The 12,660-nt window shown below is 42.6% G+C and overlaps 1 protein-coding gene, 1 long non-coding RNA gene and 1 pseudogene across 23 annotated transcripts in view; all 3 read left to right on the top strand.

Annotated features, from left to right (window-relative positions):
• Positions 1–2,823, top strand: part of LOC110527478 (bromodomain adjacent to zinc finger domain protein 2B) — a 69,343-nt gene extending 66,520 nt beyond the window's left edge. For 18 of the 21 annotated variants that reach the window (XM_036982904.2, XM_036982903.2, XM_090240356.1 and 15 more), the window contains 4 exons: positions 81–227; positions 469–812; positions 1,018–1,161; positions 1,327–2,823. In XM_036982904.2, coding sequence (XP_036838799.2) covers positions 81–227; positions 469–812; positions 1,018–1,161; positions 1,327–1,483 — 792 coding nt within the window. In that variant the 3' untranslated portion in view covers positions 1,484–2,823. The remainder of the gene's footprint in view (positions 1–80; positions 228–468; positions 813–1,017; positions 1,162–1,326) is intronic. The other 3 variants (XM_036982906.2, XM_090240361.1, XM_090240360.1) reach the window with 1 other exon arrangement.
• Positions 2,824–5,666: 2,843 nt separating this feature from the next.
• LOC149982329 (uncharacterized) lies at positions 5,667–8,457 on the top strand. Its single transcript, XR_016497115.1, has 3 exons — positions 5,667–5,780; positions 7,419–7,826; positions 7,984–8,457. It is a non-coding gene; the product is annotated as an uncharacterized LOC149982329 (long non-coding RNA).
• Positions 8,458–8,617: 160 nt separating this feature from the next.
• On the top strand, positions 8,618–11,961 carry LOC110527476 (WD repeat, SAM and U-box domain-containing protein 1-like; annotated as a pseudogene). Its single transcript, XR_016497114.1, has 6 exons — positions 8,618–8,685; positions 8,967–9,007; positions 9,124–9,230; positions 10,338–10,495; positions 11,391–11,530; positions 11,682–11,961. The product of XR_016497114.1 is annotated as a WD repeat, SAM and U-box domain-containing protein 1-like (transcript).
• The last annotated feature ends 699 nt before the right edge of the window (positions 11,962–12,660 follow it).

Raw genomic sequence — 12,660 nt, 5'->3', positions numbered from 1 at the left:
ATTCCAATGTAAATCTTGGTAAATGTTGATTCGTAATCCATCCCTTGGGTTTGAGGTGACACTGTGTTGCCTGCTTTCAGTACTGTCAGATCTGCAGGAAGGGTGACAACGAGGACCTGCTCCTGCTGTGTGACGGCTGTGACAAAGGCTGCCACACGTACTGTCACAAACCCAAGATCACCACCATCCCCGAGGGGGACTGGTACTGCCCCGCCTGCATATCCAAGGTGACCCAAACTGTCCAGGCCACTATTCAACATGTACATATCCTACCTTACTGTAGAAGTGTGTCAGCCATGCATATCAGGCATGTACATTATTTCAAAGTACATCACGTAACTGTCACTTTCATATCATATATTATTTCAAAGTAGGTAATTCAACAACACTGTGTACACGATATGCTAAGTGCCATTGCTTTGTAAGTACATCTGCATGAATCTTTGTCCTCCTCCCCTCTCCCCTCAGGCGAGCGGCCCGTCTCCCAAGAACAAGAAGCCGCCGAGCAAACCGGTGGCGGGTGGAGGCGGGAAGAAACCCACCGCGGCCGAGGCCAAGCGGAACGGGAAGCAGGCCGGCAACAGTAACGGTAACGTGGAGGTGTCAGAGGACGACTCGGCGAGCGCCAGCGGCACCCCGAAGAAAGGAGGAGGAGCGAAAGAGCCCCCCAGCAGGAAGAGAAAAGGAGAGGAGAGCCCCGCCCTGTCCCAGGCCCCGCCCACACCCCAGTCACCCAGTCAGGAGAGCCCTGTGGTGTGTGTGAAGAGAGCCAAGACAGCCAGAGACAACAACAGAGACCTTGGTTTGTGCAGGTACTGTACTACACCATAAACCTTTGAGTCGTTTTCTAAGCACAAGTATCAGCACTTTAATCAGTGAGTTGCTGATGGAAATGTAGATGCGAGTTGTAAATGTATTTGCCTGGGGCATTGCGTTCAGCCTCTTTAAATAATTGAAGGTTCCAATGTACTGTTAACATTCCCTTTGTGACGTGTGTGCGTGTGTTCTCTTCTGCAGGGTGCTCCTGGCTGAGTTGGAGCGTCACCAGGATGCCTGGCCCTTCCTCAACCCCGTCAACACCAAGGGGATCCCTGGCTACAGGAAGGTCATCAAGAAGCCCATGGACTTCGCCACCATCAGAGAGAAGCTCGTCAGCAGCCAGTGAGTTCACTATTAATATGACACTGTTACTATCCACTCCCTAGTAGTCACACTATGACTAACCCAGAGTTTTTTTGCTGATCTAGTCACGTAACCAGGAAAAGATAACATAACAATTGAGTGTTTTACTCATTTACTCCAAATGATCTGTTCCTCTCGTTTCAGGTATCAGAATCTGGAGACTTTCATTATTGACGTCAACCTGGTTTTTGATAACTGTGAAAAGTTTAATGAAGACAATTCAGACATCGGGCGAGCGGGACACAACATGAGGAAGTTCTTTGATAAGAGATGGACAGAGCTTCTCAATCAAATAAACTAATCCATCAATTTGGGTGTTGTTTTACCGATCATCATCACTGTCTCGAACCAGACCTCAAGTAAAGTTCTATTTGACATTTCATAGCAGAGGCACCACGTTTTGGGAACGACAAGATGATGATGCTGGTCCGTCTGTACTTTGGGACGAACCCGGGGCAGTTAAAGTGAAATGTCAACAGACAGACTTGTAACGCTAGTGTTGCTACAGTACAACAGGGATCCAAACACCCAAAGAGTCCCACACAATGTCAACCGGGTGTCTTAGTGCAATACCATTTCCTGTTCAAGATCATTGCACTGAATCCTCATCCTGCTCAACCACCCAAGATGCATCTGCGGTAGAATACTTTCCACTACTTGTAAATAGACGTTTTATTTTTATTTAATCGTATTATAGTGAATGTATTTAATTTTTTAATAATTATTTATGAATCAATAAATAAAATAAAAAAAAGGTCCACATCATTTTCTATGAAAAGGAAGAATCAGCCCAACTGCTTTGAATCGAAAGGAATGTCTATCTTTGTGTTTGACTTTTATTAGATTTTTTTCCCAAATATGAAACAAAGCCAAGAAAAAAAATTGCTGTTTACACTGTTCTATGCTTTTGGGCACCAGAGGACTGTAATCATTACGTTAAAACTGTACAACTGCATTTAATTACAAAAATTGCAGAAAAACAGTCAGACAATGGTGATACATGTGTATATACTGTTTATTAATGTCAATATTCAAGTCTTGTTTGGAACGAATTGTTTAAAATATCAGATATTGTTTATGCCTTAGAATGATTGTAGCATTCTATTCTATTTTAGTGAAAGTGATTAAAAAAACCATTATAAATATTGTTTGTACAATATATACATATCCTCTGCAAACACTGTGGTATCCTTAATCTTGGTAGTGCCTACCCTTCCAACAGGGGCGTAGGGGATATAATTTTTTTGGTTTTTCCATTTTTATGATGACATTATTTTTATATAATTTAAATCCAACATGGCCTCCAAAGTCTGACAGTGACACAGTAATCATTCCTCTCCATACAGAAAGAGAAAAACAAACGACGTTTAAGTATTTTTTGGGTCTTTTTTTCCATGAAACATTTCCCCATATCTGCCTTGCCACAGTACAGAGGACGTAAGGCCATTTGTAACCACTGTGTTTGAATCTTGCTGTGTGTCGTGGCCTAATGGAGGCAGCTAGAGTTTTTTGTACCCAAGTCAGAGTACTTGAAGTTACTTTATTTAAGATATTGTGGAAAAAAAGTATCATTCTTTTTGTAGGAGCTTTATTTTTCACTAGTGTGTGGCACGGACCTATTAAAGTATGTTTTTCAACCTAGTTTCACTCTGGGTGTGTTATTTTCCCTCTTCTACCTAGCCTGTGTCATGAGTCATGCAATTTTAATTTGGATGATGTGAGTGGGGAAGAGAATACCATTTTAGCTTTGCAATGCTTTTGGGTAGCACATGAATGTAGTACCTATTCAATTTAGGGCCTATTTTGGATGTTTTTCGACCTAGTTTCCCACTGGATGTGTTATTTTCCCTCTTCTACCTACCCTGTGTCATGAGTCATGCCATTTTAATTTGGATGATTTGAGTGGGGAGGAGAATACCTTTGTAGTTTTGCTATGCTTTTGGGTTGCACATTAATGTAGTACCTATTCAATTTAGGGCCTATTTTGGCCCCTCAAATCACCTACTTCTACTAGCCCTTTTGTTCACACAAATATAAAATAATTTGATACATCTAGCCTATGAGTATATGTTAATGACTAATAGGGTTTAGATTAGAATCTAGACTTTGGAGATCGAGTCATTTTTAGATCTGTCAAAACATGAAAGGGTAGCCTACAAGGAGAACTTTCAGTTTGCTGTCATTGTGAATGGGTTTAATGTTGTTTGGACATGATTGATGGGTGGTCCTCCAGATTTAAAAAAAATAATTGATAACGCATTTCCTGCATTTTAAAGGCCCAATGCAGTCATTTTTTATCTCAATATCAAATCATTTCTGGAGAACAATTAAGTAACTTACTGTAATAGCTTTCCATGAAAATGGTCAAAAAGAAACTACAATTATTTTTAAGCAATCAATGGTAGTGACAGGGGAATGTGAACATCAAACCAAATATGGAGTTGATTTCAGGTTATTTTGGTCACAGGGATCACAAGGCCCTATCCCTTCCACAGGGATCACAAGGCCCTATCCTTTCCACAGGGATCACAAGGCCCTCACCCTTCCATTAATTTTTAGCTAGTGATGGCTAAAGTTAGCTACGTTTGTAGTGGCTGTTTAAAGACAACCGAACCATGGATTACAATTTCTCCTGGCCCATAGACTACTTACAGGGTGAGGAACCATGTAACAACAAGTGAAAAAAATCAAATACTACTCCTTTAAGTTAGTAACCTTGGACAAGTAAGCCTTTGTATGAGGCAACTTGATGTACAAGTACACCCCCTGGACAGGATGCTATTCTGTTGCAGGGCCTTCCCTCCAATCCATCTCCCTAATGCTGAGTGCCAAGTAGAGAGGCGTCAGGTCCCAATTTTAGAGTCTTTTTTTTGGACTTGACCAGGGATCGAACCCCCAACCTTCCAATCTCACTAACAAAAATGACAAATTGAATAAAATCAATCTATCCATTTGTATAACTACATTTTTTTATGGCCAAAAGGACATTATTTGATAGACAATAACTTTCGTATTTTCATGAGTGTCTGAGTTTAGGTCACTGGAACCTTAATTGTGGAGCACTGGCTCGTGGTAATGAATTCAGTGGAATAAGTTGAATGGTATAAAATACATCAAACACATGGTTTCCATGTGCTTGATGCCATTCCATTTGCTCCGTCCTCCCCTCAGTAGCCTCCAGTGGCTTAGGTCCATAACTGGCCTCTATCTGCTTACACTGCTTTCAAGGCAAGGCAACATGGTTTCTTTCTGTGTTTCTCAAACTTTTTTGTACCAGGGACATGGCCTTTCTCCGGAGAGTGCTTGGGTAAAACATGATTAATAACCTCATGATTAATGATTAATAAACTCTAATTCAAAATACCTATTTTTGTATGTGGCAAAATAGCCCTCTGGAATATTATATTCACTTATATGCCGACGATGCCTATGTTTTCCCAAAATATCAACATTTATCATCGATAAAGAGGTTTGTTTGGAACCTCTCTGTACTGGCTCTGACATTTCCGACTTGTTAACTGGTTGTAGTTATACACATGCCCGTTCAACCAATTAGCAAGTCGGAAATTTCAGAGTTACGACTAGCACGTGAATGCAGCTATGGGTATATGACTTGGGTGACTGGAGTCTTTGACCATTTTTAGAGCCTTCCTCTGACACCGTCAATAGAAAGAAATAGTAATGGGATATTTTTGTAGGCACTAACTCAGCCATTGATTCGTTGGACAAAGCCTATGAGAAAATTAATAGAGCTTGTATATGGTTTCTGGATAAACTATCTCATGTGCTTTGTTCTATGAGATCATTTTAAGCATTTATGCAAACAAAAAAATCACAACGCACATAAAAGGCTTCATAATTCATAAAGTTCACATTAACTGACTGATATTATCTCATAGAACAAAATGTATAAGATCCCCCCTAAGCCTGTGTTAACCTCAGACCATATTTTCGACGTTAATCTCAAAGCCATATTCCTTCCCCATGAATTTTCCCACATGGGAATGGTTGAACGAACTCATTTCCGGTTTTATTACTGCAGGTTGCAAGCTCCATGGCTCATACTTCGAGAAGGGGACGCAGCAGCATCCCAAAATTGCGACGGGAGTATGGGCGAGTGGGTGTGTCGAAATGAAAGTAGTGGGCGTGTGGAAAGTAGTGGGTGTGTCGAAAGCGCTCTGCTTTACGTTAGACGGTGTTGATTGTTTTTTTTTTATGTATTTCTTGAGTGGCAGCAAATCTGCACAATTAGCTGATTCCCTGTCCATTCACCCACTCCTTTCGACACACCTACTCGCCACATGGTGCGTTCAAGATAAATGGGAACTCGGATAAAAACGAGGTCAAATCATTGCGTCAGTGATCTTAATGTTGGTTAGTCGAAATTCTCCAAAGAGGCCTCTCGGCAGAGGCCCAAGTTCCCAACTTGGAATTCTGAGGACCGTTCAAAACTACTTTTCCAAATCAGAGCTCGTTTTGTCACGAGTTCCCAGTTGTGTTGAACGCACTGAAGTTTGGGGGAAGGCCATCATGGTCAGCTGACCATATGACAGCGTGCATGACCAGGAAGTAAACAATGAACATAGACTCGCAAAGAGGTAAGAAAATAAACATACATCCCACTTTAGTTAGAATATAAAATAATACTGGCTTTGTATTTACATGCATTTGTTATAATACAAACTAAACAACAGGAGCATTTAGTGATGCTGTTGCGCGAACAGCTAGACTAGCTAAAGGGTTAGATAACTAGCTAGCCAGCAGATCCGACACCTTATACTTGCTTATAACTAAAGCTGCACTACAGGGTCGCACAGGCCGTTTGCATGAAGATGCGTTATGCTTAAATCACTCCGCCATTTCTGGTTGCTAAAATGTCGAAGAGTTCGCCAAATTCCAATTTATGGGTCATAAAAAGCAAGTATAGTGTAGATAATCATTTTACCATCTAAATTGCTGTGAAATATATTTTCAATAAACAAAAAATATTGTATTTTCAGCTGTTTTAAAGCTGGTGTACAATACCGAAAGTAAAAGATGCAAAAACGAAACTTAAGAACGGGAAGCACAGAAATGTGCACAGAGAACAGCTCTACTGCTTATTAGACTTGCTTTCAATGAGAATGATAGATCTTTAACTCACATTACTATGTGAATTTAGTTGTCTCTCCCAAAAAGTGACATATTGCAGCTTTAAATTAAGACACAGTGGATATGGCTCGGAAAACACATCTAATTCCAAGGATAAGTTGTACTTCGAATACTCCCAAATGTTACACATAGAAGATTGAAAGACTGCTAGTTTTTGAAAAACTGCCCTTTTATAAACCAAACTACTGATTTCAACACCCAAAGACTTGCCCGCAATGGTCGTGTGTAATTGTAGGCTAGTCTTTGGGTGCTGAAACTAGTTTCACTAGGTGCGCAACGTAATTTGTGGAGTTCAGTTTTATTGGCTACATGTTAACTAGCAGTAGCCACAGCAGCCATTATGGAATGGCACATTGCGCTGAACAACAAAGGAGCTGATTGGCTGACACTGCCATTCCAAAATGGCTGATGTGGCAACTGCTATTTAGCATGAGGACAAAAAGTGCAGTTTTCTGGAAAAACTAGCAGTCGTTCAATCTTGTCAGTGTAACAGTTGGTATAATGGGACAATTGATTCAAATCTCTCAAAGCGTCTCTATCAAGTTCTTTCTCATCCCTGAGTTGAGGTAAGTTTTCTGAGCCATATCACGCGCCAACTCTGCGAAGCCTGTCCGACCCTTTAGTGCAGCTGTAAGGTGCTGGGTCTGCTCGCTACAAACTACCCACTGTGCACAGACCTCAGTTCAACGTATAGTTTTGATTGACATTTGGTTGAGTTGTCAACCAATGTGAAATCAACAAAACCTTTCACCATATCATTGGATTTAGCTTAAAGTTGGGTGGGAAAAAATACAAAATCCCTTTTATGACTTTTTGCAAATCCAATTAGTTTTCCACGTTGATTCAACGTCATCACAGTTTTTTTGGGCTTGAAATGACGTGGAAACAATTGATTCAAACCGTTTTTTTCCCAGTGGGTCGTAAGTAGCCTATTTGCTAAAATGCATGTGATTGCAACCTCTCTGCTCTGGCAACTTCAAATGGTTTCCAGGTGTGGCAAGCTGTTTGGATAACAACGAGTCTAGCTAGCTATCTTGTAATCATTGTAATGGCACACAGTTAATAGTTCTATTCTATTGTCTAAGGGATTCATCAAGACCAACTCAAATGGCGTCCCTGATCTGCCCCCTGTAAGACCATCGACGATGTCAACTGGTGCGCCTTCTCCCCGACACTGCTGCCCACCTGTTCAGCTGACAAAACCGTACGAATTTACAACACCCAAGACTTTTCCCGAAGTCCCATAATCCCCACTCTCTGGCCACGGCTATGGCGTCCACTGTTGTTGCTTCAGCGCCTGTGGTCAGTATTTAGCCTCGTGTTCAACAGTTGTGTGGTCAACGGACACCGGTGAGATACAGGCAGTGCTGGAGCATCCGGGTAGGAACCCTGTCAGGGTTTGCGCCTTCTCGCCCTGACTCTTCACACATGATTTTGGAGGTGTCTGATGGCACTTTAGGGCTTTGGGGTTTCCCTACGAAAACTTTGCACAGGTGAACTTGGTGGATTGATATCGTTTATCTCCATGTTATTGAAGCATAAATAGGCCTGCAGGTGTTGCCTATATCAAGTGAGGCTTTTCTGGCCTCTGCAGACTGATGTTATGTGTTGTCTCTTGCAGAGTGTTCTTAAATGATTATTTGTCAACAGTGAATGACACCACTGTGGTGGCCTGCTCCTTCAACCCCTGTGGCCAGATGTTTGTCACTGAATCTACATATGTGGACCTCAGGCTGTGGGACCTGGACATGAACCAGCTCCATGCAGAGGAGAACAATCACGACTCGGGGGTCACCTGCTACTGCTTTGGCCCCAAGATCCTCAGTGGTGGTGGTGGTGGTGGTGATGATGCTGATATTTTCCTCCCTCTATTTTTGAGTTTGGCCTGTTCCCAGATCTGTTTGTACAAACATGACAATGATCGTAGGAGTTGTCTATACAGCACAACATTTTGATCTGGGACCAGGCTATCTTGGAGTCTCCATATATGGGAATTTGTTGAGACAGGTGTTTGATTAATTTGTTCCTGTCTCTCAGGTAGCGGTGGGGTAGAGTTCCACCGGGCCTCCTGTGGACAAGGCCGCACGCTGAAGGTATGGACCGTCTCTAGGTCCAACACAGGCAGTACGTTGACCACACGCTATGGTTATGCAAATGCCCTGTTTAACGTTGAACTGTGTGCATATGTTGATGTGGTGGATGTGTGGTCACAATGAATGATCTGAGGGTGTCGTCCATCCGTCCCCTCTGGCCCGTAGGCTGTAAGATGCAGCTGCTGCACATCCTGACCGGCCGGTCTACCCCGGTGCTCTCCTGTGCTTTCTCTGCAGACGAACAGCTGCTTGTGTCTGGGTAAGTCCCCCCGTAGGTGATCTAAGGCAAAGCGCTCTCACAGTTGATCAAGATAAAGTTGTACATTTACTCCAACTGGCCACAAGGGGGAGAAGTGTGTTGCTTTTTTACCATGGCCTTTTCTGTTGCAGCTCAGTGGACAACAGTCGCATGATGCTGTAAGGCACTCAAGCTCTTTTCATTACCGTAGATGTAATTTCAGTTTAACTCCCCATGTTAATGTTCCACACATAAACCCATGAGCACCTCCCATCTGAACTTGAGTGTTGTTGCTTTTTCAGAGCCAGGGGGCTTTGCTCGACACATTGAACCAACTTGAGAGGTAATCTTCCTTCTTACCCTTGGGGACATCGTCGCATCTCAATGGCCTTCTTCGAATAGCCTACTTTAAAAAAAAATGTACCTTTCCGTCCTCCCTCCCATGATCCTTTGCTGTAGGTACGTGACGCCGTGCGCCTTCTCTCCCAGCGCACCCCTGATCGCCACGGTTTCTATGGACAAGACTGTCAATATATGGAGAGTAGAGGACGGACGCATTGGCCATGGTGGGTAACACACACACACACAGATGGACAGAAGTCTAAGATAGGTGTATTGACAAGCTGCCAGTGTTATTGGCATTAAGAATGGCATTAGCATTCTGAGTCACGGTGTGGGGTTCCTACGTACTGTTTCACTATTTTCTCATGTAAACAAAGATCCTGTTGACTTAATGGTGATGACAGCCTGGTGATTATGTGCTGTTTTTGCATAAGCTCTTCTTTATTGACTATGGCTTAATTATGTTTTTTTTATTCTGCCAATCACCATCCCTCTCTCTGCATGGTTCATGGGGGGGAAAAAATCTTTACCTGGTGAGTCATACATTTTCTCCCTCATTTGCACCACTCACGTCCCATCTGCTCATTGAAAGCAGTGAGGGATGGAGGGTCTCTGTGAAACCTAGGAGTCCCACTGCTATCAAAGAGGGCTTTATTGAGCACCCAGGTGATAATGCCTTCTGCTAATATGGCTGAGTCTTTCATAGCCTGTTGTGTTTCCAGGCAACTTTTTCCTTGAAGCACTGCCTGGCGAGAACTGAATTGCTTTTTTATTTTCACGTGTATTCACTGTATTAGTGTACACAGTGTACAAAACATTAAGAACACCTTCCTAATATTGAGTTGCATCCCCCCCCCCCCTGTTTGCCCTCAGAACAGCCTCAATTCATCAGGGATTCATCAGTTTATGATATGGAAAGAGCAGGTGTTCATAATGTTTTGTACACCCAGTAGTTGTATAGGCTCACAATGCTTTCTTCCTCTCCTCCTCTCACCTGACACCTTTCCAGCTCTACACAGCTCTTTCTAAGAGAGGCTTGTCAATAAAAGGCTTGCAATTCAATGACTGTAAATACATTCATGTTCATCGTTTTAGTTGACAATGGTATTTTTTCAATTTTTATGCGGAGTCTTACTGTGCTCTATGTAATGTACTACATTTTTCACATCTTGTTATCCAGTTGAAACTGCAACATTCTCATGTGGAGGTGGGGAAAGTGACTAAAAAGCGCTATAGAAACTTTTTATGGATTACGCATTAACTATAGTAACAGCATGTAATTGAGAGATACTAATGTGCGGTCACTTCCTGTTTTCCGACCGATCAGGCAGAAAGTTGCCGGGTCACTCCAGACTTCTGTTCAGGGATTGGTCAGAGGAGGGCGTGTGAGGAGGGGCTGGAGACGCTGGTGGAGAACTTCAAGGCAAACAACATAGATGGAGCTGAGCTCGTCAGACCAAGGAGACACTGGCCTCAGAACTCAACATAGGTGGGGACGGCACATCACGCCATCGACTACACACATTATCATAATAACATGCATTATCATGCAGCTAATGGTACATTATCATATTCTACACATTACCTACTTGTCAGTCTGGTATCTGAGATCAACATTTTGTACAGTAGCTGGAAACAGAGCGTCATCACATACTCAGACTGGAATATTGTTTTAAGTAGGGGGAGGGACAGATGAAAAACAAGGTGGACATTGAGGAATGAATGTTAATGAGATTTCCTCAGGATTACATGCATTTGAACTGTACAGCCTTAGATTAGGCCATGTGTATTCTGCTTTAAGATTTCTGCCCCATTACATAACACAATTACTCATCCCAAAATACATATCATGTAACATAGAAAATGGTACACACCGAATACCATTTCTGTCTGAAACGATTCCAAAATCCATCTGAAAATGTGACTTACAGATTTTGGTGGATCTGTATATCTTCTCTTTTAAATACAGATCTTTCACCCTAGTGAGGAAAGCCAGTTTTCCCAACTTTTTCTCTGTGAGGTGGTCGGTGTCGGTCTGTTGTTGGTCTCTCATGCCAATAGCAACCATGGTAACCAAACAGCCGTGTTCTCTAAAAGAGATGAATCTCTTAGTAGACATGGGTGTCTCTCTACTGTCTCTGAGAGTGAGAGATGGCACCATGCCAGGCTGTTGTCTTCCTGATGGAGGGCTCTTTTAGTTTTTTTGTGTGTCTAACACACACACTGACCTCACTTTGCTGTAGTCTCCATGGTGACCAGGAAATGGGTCATGTACGCAGTGTGTTCAAGCCAGGATATCATGTCCACAAATGATGCAAGCTCCGTTGGCCAATGTACCATTTTCCCTTAACTCTGCCTGGTTGTTTCCTGTTGGTGTACTGTAGAGTCTGTGGGGCTGCGCAGTATGGTCCTGAGGAAGGTGGGGGAGCTGAAGAGGGGGGGGGGGGGGGGTGTACCGGTGTTCCTGATGAGTTCCTCTGCCCAATCACCAGAAAGCTGATGAGGGACCCTGTTATCGCTGAAGGTGGGACACGCCCCCACGGCAATCTGTCTATCTGTCTGGTGCCTTTTTTAGCTATCTATTGCTATGCTACAACATTTTTTGTAATACAGTGGCATGTTTTTAAAGGATGCAAAACACACTATCCATCTTGTCTACTTTTTCTTCTGAACAGATGGGTACTCCTATGAGAGAGAAGCGATTTGAGAGCTGGATCACAACCAAGAATCGTTCCAGCCCCATGACCAACCTGCCCTTATGGACAACACATCTGATCCCAAACCGAACCCTGAAGATGGCTATTGGACGCTGGAGGACCAGCCAGTGAGAGAGGGATGCAAGCGTGTCTCTACATCCCTTTTCAATCCAAAGATGGTCTATCCCTCAGTTAACTTCTGACCAAAAGTAGGCTCATAGTACATAAAGCTATAAATGATGTTTTCAGGTTGACCACACAGAGCTTCGATTCAACTGTGTCTGCACTCACACACATCTGTTGGGATGAAACTACTTTTATAATGTAAATATTTATAGCTGATGAGACATTCTAATATATATATATATATATATATATTCTCAAACTCATGCATGTTGACCATGTTCTACTCTGCTGCTTTAGCTCAAACCATTTCATTGTTGATGATAGTGCATTCGGAAAGTATTCAGACCCCTTGACTTTTTCCACATTTTATGTTACAGCCTTATTCTTTAAATTAAATGTTTTTTTTCTCCCCCTCCTCAATCTACACACAATACCCCATAATGACAAGCAAAAACAGGTTAGACATTTTTCAAATATATAAGAAAATAAAAACCTATCACATTTACAAGTATTCAGACCTTTTTACTTTTGTTGAAGTACCTTTGGCAGCAATTACAGTCTCGAGTCTTCTTGGGTATGAAACTACAAGCTCTGCACACCTGTATTTGTGGAGTTTCTGCCATTCTTCTCTGCAGATCCTCTTCGCCCCAGTCTGAGGTCCTGAGTGCTCTGGAGCAGGTTTTCATCAAGGATCTCACTGTACTTTGCTCCGTTCATCTTTGCCTCGATCCTGACTAGTCTCCCAGTCCCTGCCGCTGAAAAACATCCCCACAGCATGATGCTGCCACCCATGCGTCACAGTAGGGATGGTGCCAGGTTTCCTCAAGATGTG

This window comes from Oncorhynchus mykiss, chromosome 7, assembly GCF_057628025.1.
Source record: "Oncorhynchus mykiss isolate SJ-2025 chromosome 7, ASM5762802v1, whole genome shotgun sequence".
NCBI lineage: Eukaryota > Metazoa > Chordata > Actinopteri > Salmoniformes > Salmonidae > Oncorhynchus > Oncorhynchus mykiss.
This window is presented reverse-complemented; position numbering and strand designations above follow the sequence as displayed.